We start from the raw sequence: 12,948 nt of genomic DNA on the forward strand, positions 1-12,948 counted from the left end.
AGATGTCGGACTACCCGACTCATGGCGTCGTCAATCATCTCTCCGATTGCTAGAGCGAGCAAGCAGTGAGTAGTACTTCGGATTGCTTGGAGAGCTTACGAGCATTGGGGATGGTACCAATTAGGGAGTGCATTCATGTCTATGCGAATGATGCAGTCCGGGACTTGTTTTAGCCAAGTCATCCCAATATTCCCTCCATGGATGCCTGCCACCGCAACACGAATATGGATCAACTTGGCAGTATCAAACAGATGTTAGAGAAACTCGTTTTCGACAGACGAGGGTAAGAAACCAATCGTAGACTTTTCGGGACAAAAAACCACAATCCTGCCATATGACACTATCAACCCCATCACACAAACGTCCTCCAGCCCCAACCCCCCTTACTCACCCTCGCCACCGCAATCAACCCACTCGCCACAACCGTCATCACCCCTCCAAAAACCCACACATCCGTAAAGCCGCCACTCGCATCCAGAATCGCCCCGTCAATCGGCGTCCCCACCAGAATCCCAATCGACGTGACCGCGAACCCCATCCCCATCCTCGTGCCGATCAGGCCCCGGTCTTTGGTGATGTGCACGTAGATTGTCGCGGGGAGACTGACGAATGTGCCGCTGAAGAAGCCGTATAGAGCGGCGATGGCGATTACGGGCCCGATGGAGGTTGTGGGGATGAGGCAGAGGCAGAGGACGCCTGTTAGCAGGGTGCAGGGAATGATGACGTTGAAGGGGCCTATTCTGTCGGCTATGAGGTTCGGGATCACGCGGCCGAAGGTGGAAGCTGCGTTGAGGATGGCGAGGAGGTAGAAGGCCAGATTCTCGTCCGTGAGGTGCTTGGCGAGGGCGTACGACTGGATGTAGAAGAAAGGCGTGTAAAGTCCTAAGAAACCAACGAACGTCCCTACGACGAAGAAGACGTAAGGAATCTCCTTCCAGGCGGTCAAGTCGAAGATCTTGCGGCGTCCGGCCGGGAGGACGCGGATTCGGAGGACCGCATTGGCGATGAGGAGGGTGCAAAGCATGATGAAACCGATGATACGGGTCGCCCAGGGGAAGCCGAGGGACTGCTGGAGATTGTGGAAAACAATCGGGTAAATAATCCCGCCAATGGAGGAGCCGGCTGCTGCGATGCCGACGGCCGTGGCGATGCGGGTGGAGAAGTAGGTCGAGAGGACGGCGACGCCCGGGATGAACATGGTGCCTGTTCCTAGGCCGATGCAGACGGCTTGCGAGAGGAGGACTTGGTAGTAGGTTGTGGAGAGGGAGAGCATCATTTGGCCGAAGACGCAGAGGAAGGTCCCCGTGGCGACGAGGGCGCGGACGTAACCTGCGTCGTAGATGGGGCCTGTCAGGGAGCCGACGAGGAGGAGGAGGGTCGCTTGGAGGGAGCCGATCTATGCACGGAGAAAGATGTTAGCCGTGCTCCATGTATGTCGCGTTTGCCCCCCGCGCCCACCGCCCGGGGGGGGGGGGGGGGGCTCCTCCACACTTACCCAGGAGATATCTGAGGGGGACGATGAGGCGAGAATACCAGTTTCGTAATAGGTCTGATACGTTCCAAACGTGTTCACGATTCCCCACTACAAAGGCGAAAGGTGAATGGTCAACGAATATCATGGACACGAAATGGAATACCTTCTGCCCTTGAGGATACGTACAGTGTTCATGAAGAGAAAGAAGGACATCAGCACTTGAAGCCAGGCTGTGAGGCCGCCATTGGGGACGGACTTGATGTTGTTGACGGAGGGCTTCGACGAGGCGACTTGTTCCAGATCCGCTCCAATACTATCATCTTGCTTGTGATGTTCGTCCTCGTCAATAGGAGAATCGTCCTGCGCAACAAAAGTCGGTTCCGCCGCCTCTCGTACTTCCCGTTGATACTGCGTCAAAGATTCTTCCCCTCCATACTCGAACACCTTCTCGCTCCCCACATCCTTCTCCAACTCCCCAGAAGATCGCGACATGATCATTCACTTGACAGCCCAGAAATAAGGTTCCGCTTCGGGCCCTTGACAATTGAGTTCTGACAACGGCTATCCAAACTGCCTCATCCGGCCATATCCCAATCCAGAGCGTAGAATGGAAGTTTTATGTATCCATAGTCGAAAGGTCGAGGTCGAAAGTAAAGAGGAGAGACATCCTCGGGTTATACGCTACTGTGCGAGGTCCGATCGTGCGACGCAGACGACTTAGGCGGGTGGCCTTTCGTGACGGCTGCGTGCCGGTTTGCCGGCCACGGCATCGTTCCGTCTATGAGGAAGAGCCGTCCCTCTCAAACAGTATTAGCAAGCCATCTCTGTCGAAGTCCGGACGAGGAGTTTCTGTCGCTTTCGCACCAATTGCCGATGAGACAGGTCGGTCGTTGCGAACCTTCGTGCGATGGTGGATTGGAAATAGGGTCCATTGTCTAGAAACAGTCAAAGTTGAGCTGTAGGTTGTACGCGGGAGGGGGCTGCACGGCAGTTGGTAGCCCTAGTGCGCCCTGATCGCGTGCGTGGTGAGTACATAGACATGAGACATGCGTCTTGCATGCAGCGTCCTCACGGCCATGGTTTCCTTGTACCTCACTCAGCCGAGCCAAACCCGAGATTCTTGCGAGGCGGTGTAAGTTCAGTAAACACATTTTGCTTTCAATGCCGTGAGAGGCTGGCTATCTACTGCTAATGCTTTCAATACAGCATCAACGTCGTCAAAAGGCCACATCTGCACCGCGACTTACGAATGATAGCCAAGGATCCATCATTTCCCGTCCCACGCGTTTGCCCATAACACCTAAAGCGGTGAACCAGAAGAATGGTGAAAGACGTCGAACTCGTCTTGACCGCCGCGCCGATCTTCATTCATTCAATCCTTTCCATCCGAAAATGCCATGCAGGTATCATTTTGAAAAACCCCTCGTATTCACAAAAACCCCCTGTGCCAATCGCTAAACGCCTCCCGCTTGCTATGCAAATAACATATCTCATGTCGCGTTTTTGTTAAAATCCAATGATGGATGTAGAATGTTTTGGCGTCGAACCCAAGGGTAATTGTGATCAGAAGGATCACTTTGTACGTTCAGACTCGTTACCAGAGCTGGGCGGGGTGTCAATGCCACGGCGTCTCCGCGCGAGGCGGAAGCCCGCTCGGTTTTGAGGAAAGGGTTCAACGAGTTCCTCCCAGTAGAGGTTCTGCACTGCAGTCGACTCGGCGCCATCAACAACGCGACTGTCGGTGCGAGCCTTGAGTGCCTTTTGTCGACGAACTTCACGCTCGTTGACAACTTGGCGCATGATGCTCGCAACCGTCTCGGAGCCGAGGCGAGTCGACAGGATAGGGTGCTCCAATAGGCATTTGAGTAGAGGGAAGGGGAGAGAAAGTAAAATGCTTGAAACGGTCGTAGTGGCGAAAGAAGGGCGCTGGTGGTCATCGGTGGGGACCTCGCCGAAACGGATCTTGCTCAAACGTGGATCTGAACGTGATAGCTTGCTCTCGTGCGAAGGTTGGAATGGTGGGAGACGCGGGCATGCTTCCAGCTGCGGTGCGGTCGAGTCGAGGTAGAAGTTCGGTGGCAGTTGTTGAACGGTGAAGTCAATTGCACGGTGCAAAAGACCTGAAGAGTACGGGTCATAAGTCGGCGATCCACCCGCTTCTGGCTTATTGAAGGAGTCGTCGCTCGAGCACGTACTGATCCGCTCCTCGCTCCCATCGTCGATAGGCCACATCTGCGCCAAACCACCTTCCAACGCGAAACCAAGCGCTTGTGGTATGGTTTCCCAGTTCAACAGACTCGAAGAGACCTCAACACCGCGGTGCGCGAATGGAGCAATGTTGAGCCATGCGCCGGTTGCGATGTGCTGAAGTGCCAGTTCCATACGCTCTTCGACCGGTGCTCCGCCAGCCCCAAACATGTCAAACGGTGGGAGTGGTCCGCCATAGATGTATCTGACGGCGTCCAAGAATGGTCCCACGCGAATGTAGTTACCCTTCAACTGGACGTGTACTTGGGTCTTAAGGGTGGCAGCTGCTGGTGCCTCGCTGTTTCTGATGATAGACAACAGCGTAGAGGATCGAGCGAGTATCAGCTTGTGTCCTTCCAGGTAATGACGTCCATAGCCTTCTTGCTCCGAGATCTGAAGATGGCAATCAGCAAGCTCAGGGTTCCTCAGCTGGGAAAGAACGTGGTCTCGAAGGGATTCGGCGTTCTCGAGGTTGATCGCGACCTCGGGATGGCCAAAGTTTGGAGGTGGCATGTGAGGCTGCGATTGTGGAGGGAGATGACGAGGGTGCCCGGGAAATCCAGCCTTCGACTCCGGGAAATTGTGTCTGGCAGCATCTGCAGATTGATCGGTTCCAATTGGTGATTGAAGATCCGATCCAATCTTCTGTACTTCATGCGCTGCAGAAGAAGCCTGGGAGCCCGAGCGAGACCGCAAGCCGTGACCGTTCGGCAACGGTGCCGCACCAGGCATGAAAGCCTCGCGTGGGGGGTATCGCATGGGCATGTGGGCGTGTGGGTGGTAGTAGGGCTGCGGCATGCCGGGCGCAAACCCTGGGCGCATCTGCCAGGGCGCTGGTGGCTGCTGGTAGCCGGGAGGGTATCCACGTTGGCTCTGAGGCTCTGATCCATGGTGTGCATGACCAAAAAAAGGCGCTTGTTGAGGATGTGGAGGTGCGTATGCGGAGTTGGATGACAACGGAGGAGCTGGTGACGAGCCCGCTGAGTCGTGTCCTCCAAAGATGATATTGCTGGCGCTTGGGTGGGTCCGATGGGCGTGTGGGAGGATGGGGTGTTGTTGGCGGGTCTGAGATGACGATGCGGACTGAGGAGTGTGCTGGTCGGCAGCAGGGACGAATGCGGGAGGCAGCTCGGTTCTGATCTGACGCATATCGAATCGGTCTACCGGCTTTCGGACTGGTAGATCGGCTTGTCGAGTGGCAGATTCAGATGCATCTGGTGTCACGCCGTTTGTGGGCTCCTGGGTAGCACCAGCTGCGCCAGAGGACGTACTCGAGTCGGGCGTCTGCGTCGCAGCACTGCCGGCCTGATCCTCGTGTGTTGCATGCCCGTTCTGAAGCACGTTCGACTGCGTTGCTTCAGGAGGCTGTGATGCCTTGTCCACCGCCTTCTGCACATCGACACCATTGCTCACACCAGCCAACCCTTCACCCGAGCTTGGAGTCGCAGTATTGGTTCTTGACTTGGAGTCTTGTTTCGACTGCGGCCTCGAGGCCTTGGGCATGAGCGGGATCACTGGAACCACGCGATTCGGGGTCGTCCGCCTCATCTTGCCGGCCTGCTGGACCGCTGGAGCGTCGCCATTTGGCGCTGGCATGTTCGGCTTCAGGCACGGACGTATGGAAATCTGCTGACCGAGCAGGCAGATGCTGTCGCCGGTGGGAGGTGCGCCGTCCCCAGGAGCGAGATGGGGTCGATGGCTGCGGTGGACTCCTGGGGGACACAACGCTGAAGGGGCGCTGAAGTTGCAGGCGGTGCGGCAATGAAGGGCGGCGGTGTGGTGTTGCAGAGGGAGGCAGCTTAAGTAGTCATCGAATCGATGAGCGAAGCGGAGAGACAGACTTCTTGCAGCTGGTGGGGAACGCACAGCCGAAACCGCAAAACTCTACCCGCACTTCACCTCCTCCCCTTCACTCGCCTCTGCTCCATCAATTCTTAACCAAAGTGACGGGTATTCGCTATGATTCGTTCCACGTCAAGATTCACGCTCCCTCGTCGCGTCAAGCAGTGAGGTTGACCGTCCAGTGAAAGTTCGGGGAGCGTCTGCAATCGCTGTGCTGCTTTACTCATGCGCCTTCAATGTCCCGGGGCGACGACACGAATGAAGGAAGTATAAAACAATCTATCCAGGAGAGTGGAGGATAAGACACAGAAGGCGGTCGGGATGCCGGAGGGCCAGAATCAAACGTGAAGCCGAACGGACACGCCCACCCGATGACGACCTCCTTCTCATCAAACATGACTTTTGAACGGAGACGAGGCGCCTTCAACACGGCATCAGACTTCCAGTTTGGCATACGAATACATCGATCGGCCCGTACATCGACCATCGCGCCTACCAAGATGCTCCTGCCCCGATCTTGATCGGCTTGCCGAGCGGTTCCTTCACGGTAAAGAGTGCTCTTCCTGTCTCTTCTGTCTCCTCTTCATCAAAACATTGTTTACCACGCATTTCCTGGGTCTATAATTTCCTGCCCATCTCCTCGTTGCATCGATTGTCTCCGTTATCCCTACTACCCAACAGAGCAGAACCAATCCAAAGCCCTTCTCACCTGTCGACATGATGCGGAACTTCTCTTCCTCTGCGACTCCACCTGTCGACCTGCGACGCCGCCATCAGGCTCGTCGTGACTGCAGCTTTCACTGGGACAGCGATGTTCCAGACAATAGCTTCAATTCTGGTCTCGATCTGAGCGTTCATCACACGAGCTCACCATTCAGTATGCATTTGCTGCTCTCTCAATCAAGAACCTGCTAACAGATGTTCATGCAATCGCTTCAACACCTTAGCCACTCCACCGCCAGCTGTCACTCGAGAGAGGGAATTTCACGTATCGAGCGCCCGCCGACGTCCACGCAACAGCCGGGGCACAAAGGAGGCCAAGAAGCGCCGAGATGCCAGGCGAAACAGGAGGAAGCTTGCAGCTCAATATCTGGATGAACAGCTGTCCAGGGATATTGACGATACGCTGAACAAGGCAAATATTCGTCCGCCTCAACCAGCCACCCTTCCAGCACCAACGCCTGTCTTGCCCACAAACTACTTCTGGCCACCTCAACCGCAGCAAAGCTCTTCCCCGACTCGCCGATCACCTTCGCCATTTCAACTTCCTCCTCTGGATTTCAACACCTTCGATATCCACGATTTCCCTCTGCTTGCGTCGCCAAAGCAAAGCCCTCCACTCTCGCCACAACCCTTCTTCACAGGAGTGCCAAATTGGTGCCCACGGATTCCGTCGCTCACAAGCAAGCCAAGATGGTCAAGTGGATGGCCCAAGTTCTTCGACCTATCGCATCTACCCGAACGGAAATCTTCTCCTCCAGAGACCAAATGCCAGGAGTTGCAGCTGTGGCAGGGTGATGCACATCTCAATCAGAGGAAGCAATCACGATTCTTTCCTCCTCAGCCTTCATCAAAGCCGACTGTCAAGCTGCCATCGACAGGTTGTACTCTTCATCGCTCTAAGGGAGAAGACCACGCACTTGCCGATGAGACTGTCTTGACTGAGGAAACCAACATGTCTAGGCCCCGGTCAATCTCTGACGCCGTGAGAAAGATTGTGGCAGCCGTGATGGCTGATCCGACAAACAGCCTGGACCAAGAGCCAACTGCTGTCAATCTCTGGAATATCCTGTCCGACGAAATCGAGAAGAAGCGATACACACATGCAGGTGACCGCGAATCAAGTCTGGAAGATGATTCGAATTTCCCAGGAGGAGTGCCAATCTACGCAGAGTCGTCTGAGGCACCCCTGCCAGCGGAACTGGACGGCAAGGAGATCCCATACACGCATGAGAACAGTTTGACTGGATTCGCCAATGAGGTTGCCGAGCTTCACGCTGGTAACCATCAACAAGACTTGGTCTTGTCGGACTCGGCGATCTACTTGGCCGAAGCTATCTCCCACATCGATGACGAAGCCGCCGATTGCGAGCTTGCTGCAATGCCGTGGCCACTTACGCCAGCCTTGCCAATCCCAGAAATCTTGTACCCATTCTTGTCGACTGAAGAGAGAATTGAAGCAGACACCAACACCGACAGCGACGACATTACCGGTTCCATTGCCCACTATACCAGCGAGCAACGACTTTTCGACGTCGAGCCTTCAACACCACATAGCACGGCCGAGAGCACTTGCGATCTTGAGACCTTCCTCTCCATGGGTCATGTAGAGAACTGCTGGTGCCGCGACTGCGAAGAGGAGCCTGAACTTGTCAATGACGAATGGGCCACACCCTTGACGGAATCTGATGGATGGATGATGTGGTCTGCCACCGAAGAGGAGGCCGAAGATGCAATCGAGCTGATTGTGCCGATGGATGACAATGGCAGCGATGAGTACGGCTCTTTCCAAACATGGACGACGGGATGTGACTGGGACGACTTTTACCCTTCAATGACTTCGCAGAGCCCGGCACCAGAACTCGACGACGAGTTCCTCGGATACTACGATGACGGTCCTGCGTTCTCGCATGATGGCGAGAAGCATTGGATGTGGGGTTGCTGAGCGGTGTCAGGCAGTTTGCTATGGAGGAGGATTCGTGAATGGTGCCCGAGCTTTGAGTGATATGATGCCGGCGTGAAGGTGTCGTTGGCTGCGTGGGAAAACGCAAAGGGATTTGGTCATGTTGGAGGCTCTGTTGTTCTTTGCTTTTTTACTCTCTTGACCTAGTAAACTGGGCACGCGGAATGAAACTGCTTTGTTGATTGCTGTACCGCCCTTCGATCCTGCATTATACCTCGATGTAATGCTTGGGTGTCTGCTAATATAAAAATCGTAGAATCTATTCAGTCACCAACGTCTATCCATCAACCACATCTTAACCATACCTCAAAAACGCACAACATGTCGGACGCATACCCTACCAACCTACCTTCCGCTGCGATGATCTCGCCGCCAGTCCCAGGGGGCAGCAATGCAGTCGCTCCAGCCATCTCGTCAGCTGCACCAGCTACCGACTTGCCATCTGCCGCAATGATATCGCCGCCAACCCCAGCGGCGGCCACCAATGTGGTCGATGCGCCCCTCTCGACCATGACCTTCACGTCCACTACAACGGCCTTCGTCACCGCGCCAGACGGCTATCTGGGAAAACGAGAGGCTAAGCGTTCCTCTAAACGTGATGATGATATCGAGGATTCTTCGGCGTCCGGGAGGGCTTCCAAGGCGGCGATGGGTCTGCTTGTGATGGTTGGGGTGGGCTGGGTTGCTGCTGTTGGGATGGCGGGTTGAGTGAGCTTGGGAAGGCTAGGGTTCGAAGGGTTGGTCCTTTGTGCATTTCGCTATCGCGGATGGTTTTGTTTCTGTAGCTTGTTGAAGGCGCACGGGTTCTTGGAGAGCTTGTTGGTCCAGGGGCTGTTGAATCTCTGGAAGGATAGAACGGGGTGGGGGTTTTTTGGCGTATTGACTCTTTCGAATGATGTTTCTGTCGCATTTATTGATTTCACCAATCGACCAGATTTTGCTTTTCTCTTGACTTACTAGCCTGGGCACGTGGATAGATGTTGCCTTGTTGATTGCTAGTCGCCACACCGTTGATCCTACATCATACCATAATGTCGTGCGCGTTTTCCTCCTTGTGTGAAAACCAGAACTGAACTCATCACCAACATCAATCCCTTGTACCCCATCAAGCATACCTCAAAAGCACAACATTTCAACCCCATTGCCTACCACAAGAGTGGCTCTCGCCTCAACAAATTCAGCGAGCAACTTCACCGTCGCTTTCACACTTACATCCACTACCACCGTCACGCCAACGTCCTACCAAGAAGCTACGATATTTACTCCCCAGGTTCGCCCCGATTCTTCAGCGTTCTCCCAAGGAGCTACGATATCTACTCCCCAGGTCCGTGTCGATTCTTCTGCCTCTCGGCCGACTTCTAAATCAGTTCTGGCGTTACTTGTGGTCATTGGCGGGTTGGGGTATATTGCTGCTGTTGGGCTGGCTGTTTGAGGGTTGATGGGAGGCTTTTGTGGGTGGAGATGGACTGTGTTACTGGGTGGAGGATTTAGGTGGAGGTTGTGGTTCTGAAAGGGTTGGAGCGGCTTTGATTGTGGATTCATCGTTGCGAATTTCCCTTTTGTTCTGCGAAGTAGTATTTGAAGCATTCATGAATGGATATAGCCGATTCTCTAAGCGGTCATACAGGGCAGGAATGTGAGATCACTAACATAGTGAAAGATGCCCTCAGTCCTTCAGGCGCATTATTCCACATCCAACTGAAGCCCCTGAATCAGTCACAAGCCTACGCCCTTCACCTCCCTCAACTGCCTTGATATAGACACCTTGCCCGACGGCCCAAACCCACCGCACGCACAACATGTCCAGCATCCTCGTCGCAAGCCCAACTATCATTACGATGTCCTCATTACCAACAACAACAATAGCGACAGCCTTGCCTACGAGCGGAATCCCTACGCCTAACGTTTTCCTTGTGGCTCCGCCGCATCCTCATCCTACGAACTCTGCGGCTCCGAGCAAGGTTTCGAAGTCGGCATTGGTTTTTTTTGTTGTTGGAGCGGTTGGGTATGTTTTGGCTTTTGAGTCCGGGATGTGACGGCCGATTGTAATTAGGAGAGGTGGGGGGTTGAAAGGGGTGATGAATGAACAACGTGGAATCGAGGAGTGAAGCGGTTATGCAATGCTGAAATGGAGGTCTCTGTACACACGATGCTGGGTATAGCCTCACTATTACACTATTGCACGTAGTGATCAAGTAGGCGAGCGAAGTACAAGTCAATGTCCTTCTCCTACTCTCAATGAGCTATGCGCAACCCCCATTAACAGCAACCTAAGATGTCCCTACAACTCAACACGATTATGCCTTCAACCACCACACTCTACCAATCAACATCCTATTCCACCTGGCCACACGTGCTGCAGTTCACAGCAGGGCTCTTGGACACGTTCGCAGATGCCCTGACCAAATGGATCCAGATCATCATCAACGGTCTTCTGTGGCTGCTGTTCAAACTCCGTCGTGTAAGGTTTTATCTCGATCGATTGGATCAAGGGCAGGAAGATCAGCTTTTGAGGCAGCAGCAGCGGTGGCTCGAACTTGGGGAGATCGAGTTGGAGAGGATGAGGAGCGATTTGAGGCAGTAGAAAGGTGTTGCTCGACGACCTTCAAGAGATCGGATGAAGTCCACGTGAGAATAGATGAAGTTTTTGCGACTGAAGAAGACGTGGATTGATGAGTGAAGAAAGAGTTGGAGAGATATTGAAGTTGTTCTTGCCCTCACTCGCTCACTCGCTCACTCGAAGCGATAAAGGTGCGACTTCTCTACATTGTCAGTTGAAGATACACGGCAGAGAAGGCGCATTACTTCTTCCCTGCTTGCCATGAGCCAGACCGTCTTCATCCTCAAAGTCCCATTGGTACCTTCAATACCACTGATCACACCACACCAACCCTCAGCGCCTGGCAATCTTTTGCGCGCATCGACTTACCTCTCATATCTACCTGTAAACTCCCAGCAAAAGGCACACAAAAGGTCAAGCTCGGCGCTCCTTCGCATTCCTCCAAACCATTACATCAGGTAACACTCATCCCCAAAGACGATTCTGACAGCAAGCGCACTAACATTGCACAGAAACCCTACGCAGTCCCCAAAACCACCAACGCACCTCAAATGGCCACAACGATCATAACCGCCCCGCAACACCCAAACACCTTCACCTACATCCAATACACAGTCACAACCATAACCGCGAGCCCAATCCCCTCCCTCGCCGCAACCCTCACAGTCGGCATGTCAGGCCAAGCCAACGGCACCAAGACCACGACCTCCGAGATCCTCACGTGCACGCCGTCTTGTATCCAGCTGGACTCGGAGGGAAGATGTATTCAGATGCAGGGGTGTGAATTGAAGAGTTTGAGACCGGAGGGGTTCGTGCAGCATGGGGAGGTGACGAAGAAGAGTGCGGCGGGCAGGCTTTGGAGGGATCCTGGGGCGAGGATGGCGGTTGCGGTGTTGGGCGTTAGTTGGGTTGTTGGCGCGGCGATGCTGAGTGTGTTTTGAGGGGTTTTATATCGTTGAATGGATTGGGTGACGCCTGTGGAATTGTTGAATGGTTGATATTGGAACACTGTTGCCCAAGTGGTGCTCGCCAGCGGACGATGCAGGTGGTGTGTGCTCTGAGGATCCTTTGAATATAGTATCATTGTTGGGCGCTGTCTTGCAAGAGCATAGAAAGCCATTGAGAATTTCAACAGTCCTTCCGAGTCATCAAGTCAACAGATGCAGTCAACATGAACACTCAGAATCTAAAACTTACCTCTTCAGCAACTTCCAACCAAAAGACCCCTATCCTGGCTACTCAGTTTGTCATAACCACTGCACGCCCTGTGTCCACTTCCCATGACGGGCGACCGACGATGACATGGGAGCCGGCAACATGCACTCCAACATGTCTCAAGGCAGACGAACTCTATGGCTGCGTCAAGATCATCGGCTGTGGCTGTTACGACTATGATGGCTTTCCTGTCGAGGTGGGAGACTGCTCGGTTGGAGATAACAGGAAATCTGGGAGAAACCCTCGGAGCGCAGTGGTATCGTTTCTGGTGTTGCTGCTGCTATGGTATGCTGCTTTTGTTTGTTTGCGTGGTCTTCTCGTCTGATTGGATCACGGGTATCGGTAGCACGAGTCGATGTAATGTTTGTTCCGCATCGCGTGTCTTGCTTCGTTCACCATGGTGGAGATATGCACCATCGGAGTCTGAGACATGTTAATGTGTATAATTAGGAGATTTAAGGTCAGCTATGTAGTTCATTAGCAAACTCTCAAATCATCAGCTCCCTGCCAACCTACCAACAAATCAAGTACCTCCCCAAAGCTTATCACTGCCAACATGCCAGTAGTACGAACATCTTCAGCCATGGATACCGCGACACTCCCAACGACCTCCTCAATCGAAGCTCTCACAACAGCCTACGACGCCAGAGCTGAAATCCCGTCGTGCACACCAGTATGCCTAGTCGTCGATGCTCAAGGCAACTGTATTCGGACACAAGGCTGCGGATGTGTTATAGCCGTCGGCAACACTGGCGCTGATTGTGGCCATATTCCGATATCCGCAGCAGCGAGGCAGATGGAGATGTCTTCCGAGACGATGTTGTTGGTCACGCTGTGGGTCATCTGCTCGTTGGTGTGGTTGGGTGGGGTATGGCATGCTGTGAAGTCGAGATAGGCAGTGAAGGGCGAGCGGGCGGATATCCATCA

At 53.9% G+C, this 12,948-nt stretch overlaps 6 protein-coding genes across 6 annotated transcripts; 4 read left to right on the forward strand and 2 right to left on the reverse strand.

Moving 5' to 3' along the window:
• Positions 1–352: 352 nt before the first annotated feature.
• Positions 353–1,966, reverse strand: M409DRAFT_54473 (uncharacterized protein; the record flags this gene model as incomplete). Its single annotated transcript, XM_033812718.1, has 3 exons — positions 353–1,396; positions 1,496–1,582; positions 1,661–1,966. The coding sequence occupies 3 exons, from the start codon at positions 1,964–1,966 to the stop codon at positions 353–355; spliced, it is 1,437 nt and encodes a 478-aa protein (XP_033668194.1).
• A 1,080-nt stretch (positions 1,967–3,046) lies between these two features.
• M409DRAFT_66305 (uncharacterized protein) lies at positions 3,047–5,317 on the reverse strand (the record flags this gene model as incomplete). The annotated part of the gene is made up of 1 exon (XM_033816879.1): positions 3,047–5,317. One exon carries the CDS (start codon positions 5,315–5,317, stop codon positions 3,047–3,049), a length of 2,271 nt encoding a protein of 756 aa, XP_033668195.1.
• Positions 5,318–6,280: 963 nt separating this feature from the next.
• Positions 6,281–8,228, forward strand: M409DRAFT_22734 (uncharacterized protein; the record flags this gene model as incomplete). Its single annotated transcript, XM_033806472.1, has 2 exons — positions 6,281–6,440; positions 6,511–8,228. The coding sequence occupies 2 exons, from the start codon at positions 6,281–6,283 to the stop codon at positions 8,226–8,228; spliced, it is 1,878 nt and encodes a 625-aa protein (XP_033668196.1).
• A 339-nt stretch (positions 8,229–8,567) lies between these two features.
• On the forward strand, positions 8,568–8,954 carry M409DRAFT_22735 (uncharacterized protein; the record flags this gene model as incomplete). The annotated part of the gene is made up of 1 exon (XM_033806473.1): positions 8,568–8,954. The coding sequence occupies one exon, from the start codon at positions 8,568–8,570 to the stop codon at positions 8,952–8,954; it is 387 nt and encodes a 128-aa protein (XP_033668197.1).
• Positions 8,955–10,521: 1,567 nt separating this feature from the next.
• M409DRAFT_22736 (uncharacterized protein) lies at positions 10,522–10,830 on the forward strand (the record flags this gene model as incomplete). The annotated part of the gene is made up of 1 exon (XM_033806474.1): positions 10,522–10,830. One exon carries the CDS (start codon positions 10,522–10,524, stop codon positions 10,828–10,830), a length of 309 nt encoding a protein of 102 aa, XP_033668198.1.
• Positions 10,831–11,067: 237 nt separating this feature from the next.
• Positions 11,068–11,747, forward strand: M409DRAFT_22737 (uncharacterized protein; the record flags this gene model as incomplete). The annotated part of the gene is made up of 2 exons (XM_033806475.1): positions 11,068–11,190; positions 11,319–11,747. The coding sequence occupies 2 exons, from the start codon at positions 11,068–11,070 to the stop codon at positions 11,745–11,747; spliced, it is 552 nt and encodes a 183-aa protein (XP_033668199.1).
• Between the last annotated feature and the right edge of the window lie 1,201 nt (positions 11,748–12,948).

The sequence above is a fragment of the Zasmidium cellare genome (assembly GCF_010093935.1).
Source record: "Zasmidium cellare ATCC 36951 unplaced genomic scaffold M409scaffold_16, whole genome shotgun sequence".
In the NCBI taxonomy this organism is placed as follows: Eukaryota; Fungi; Ascomycota; class Dothideomycetes; order Mycosphaerellales; family Mycosphaerellaceae; genus Zasmidium; species Zasmidium cellare.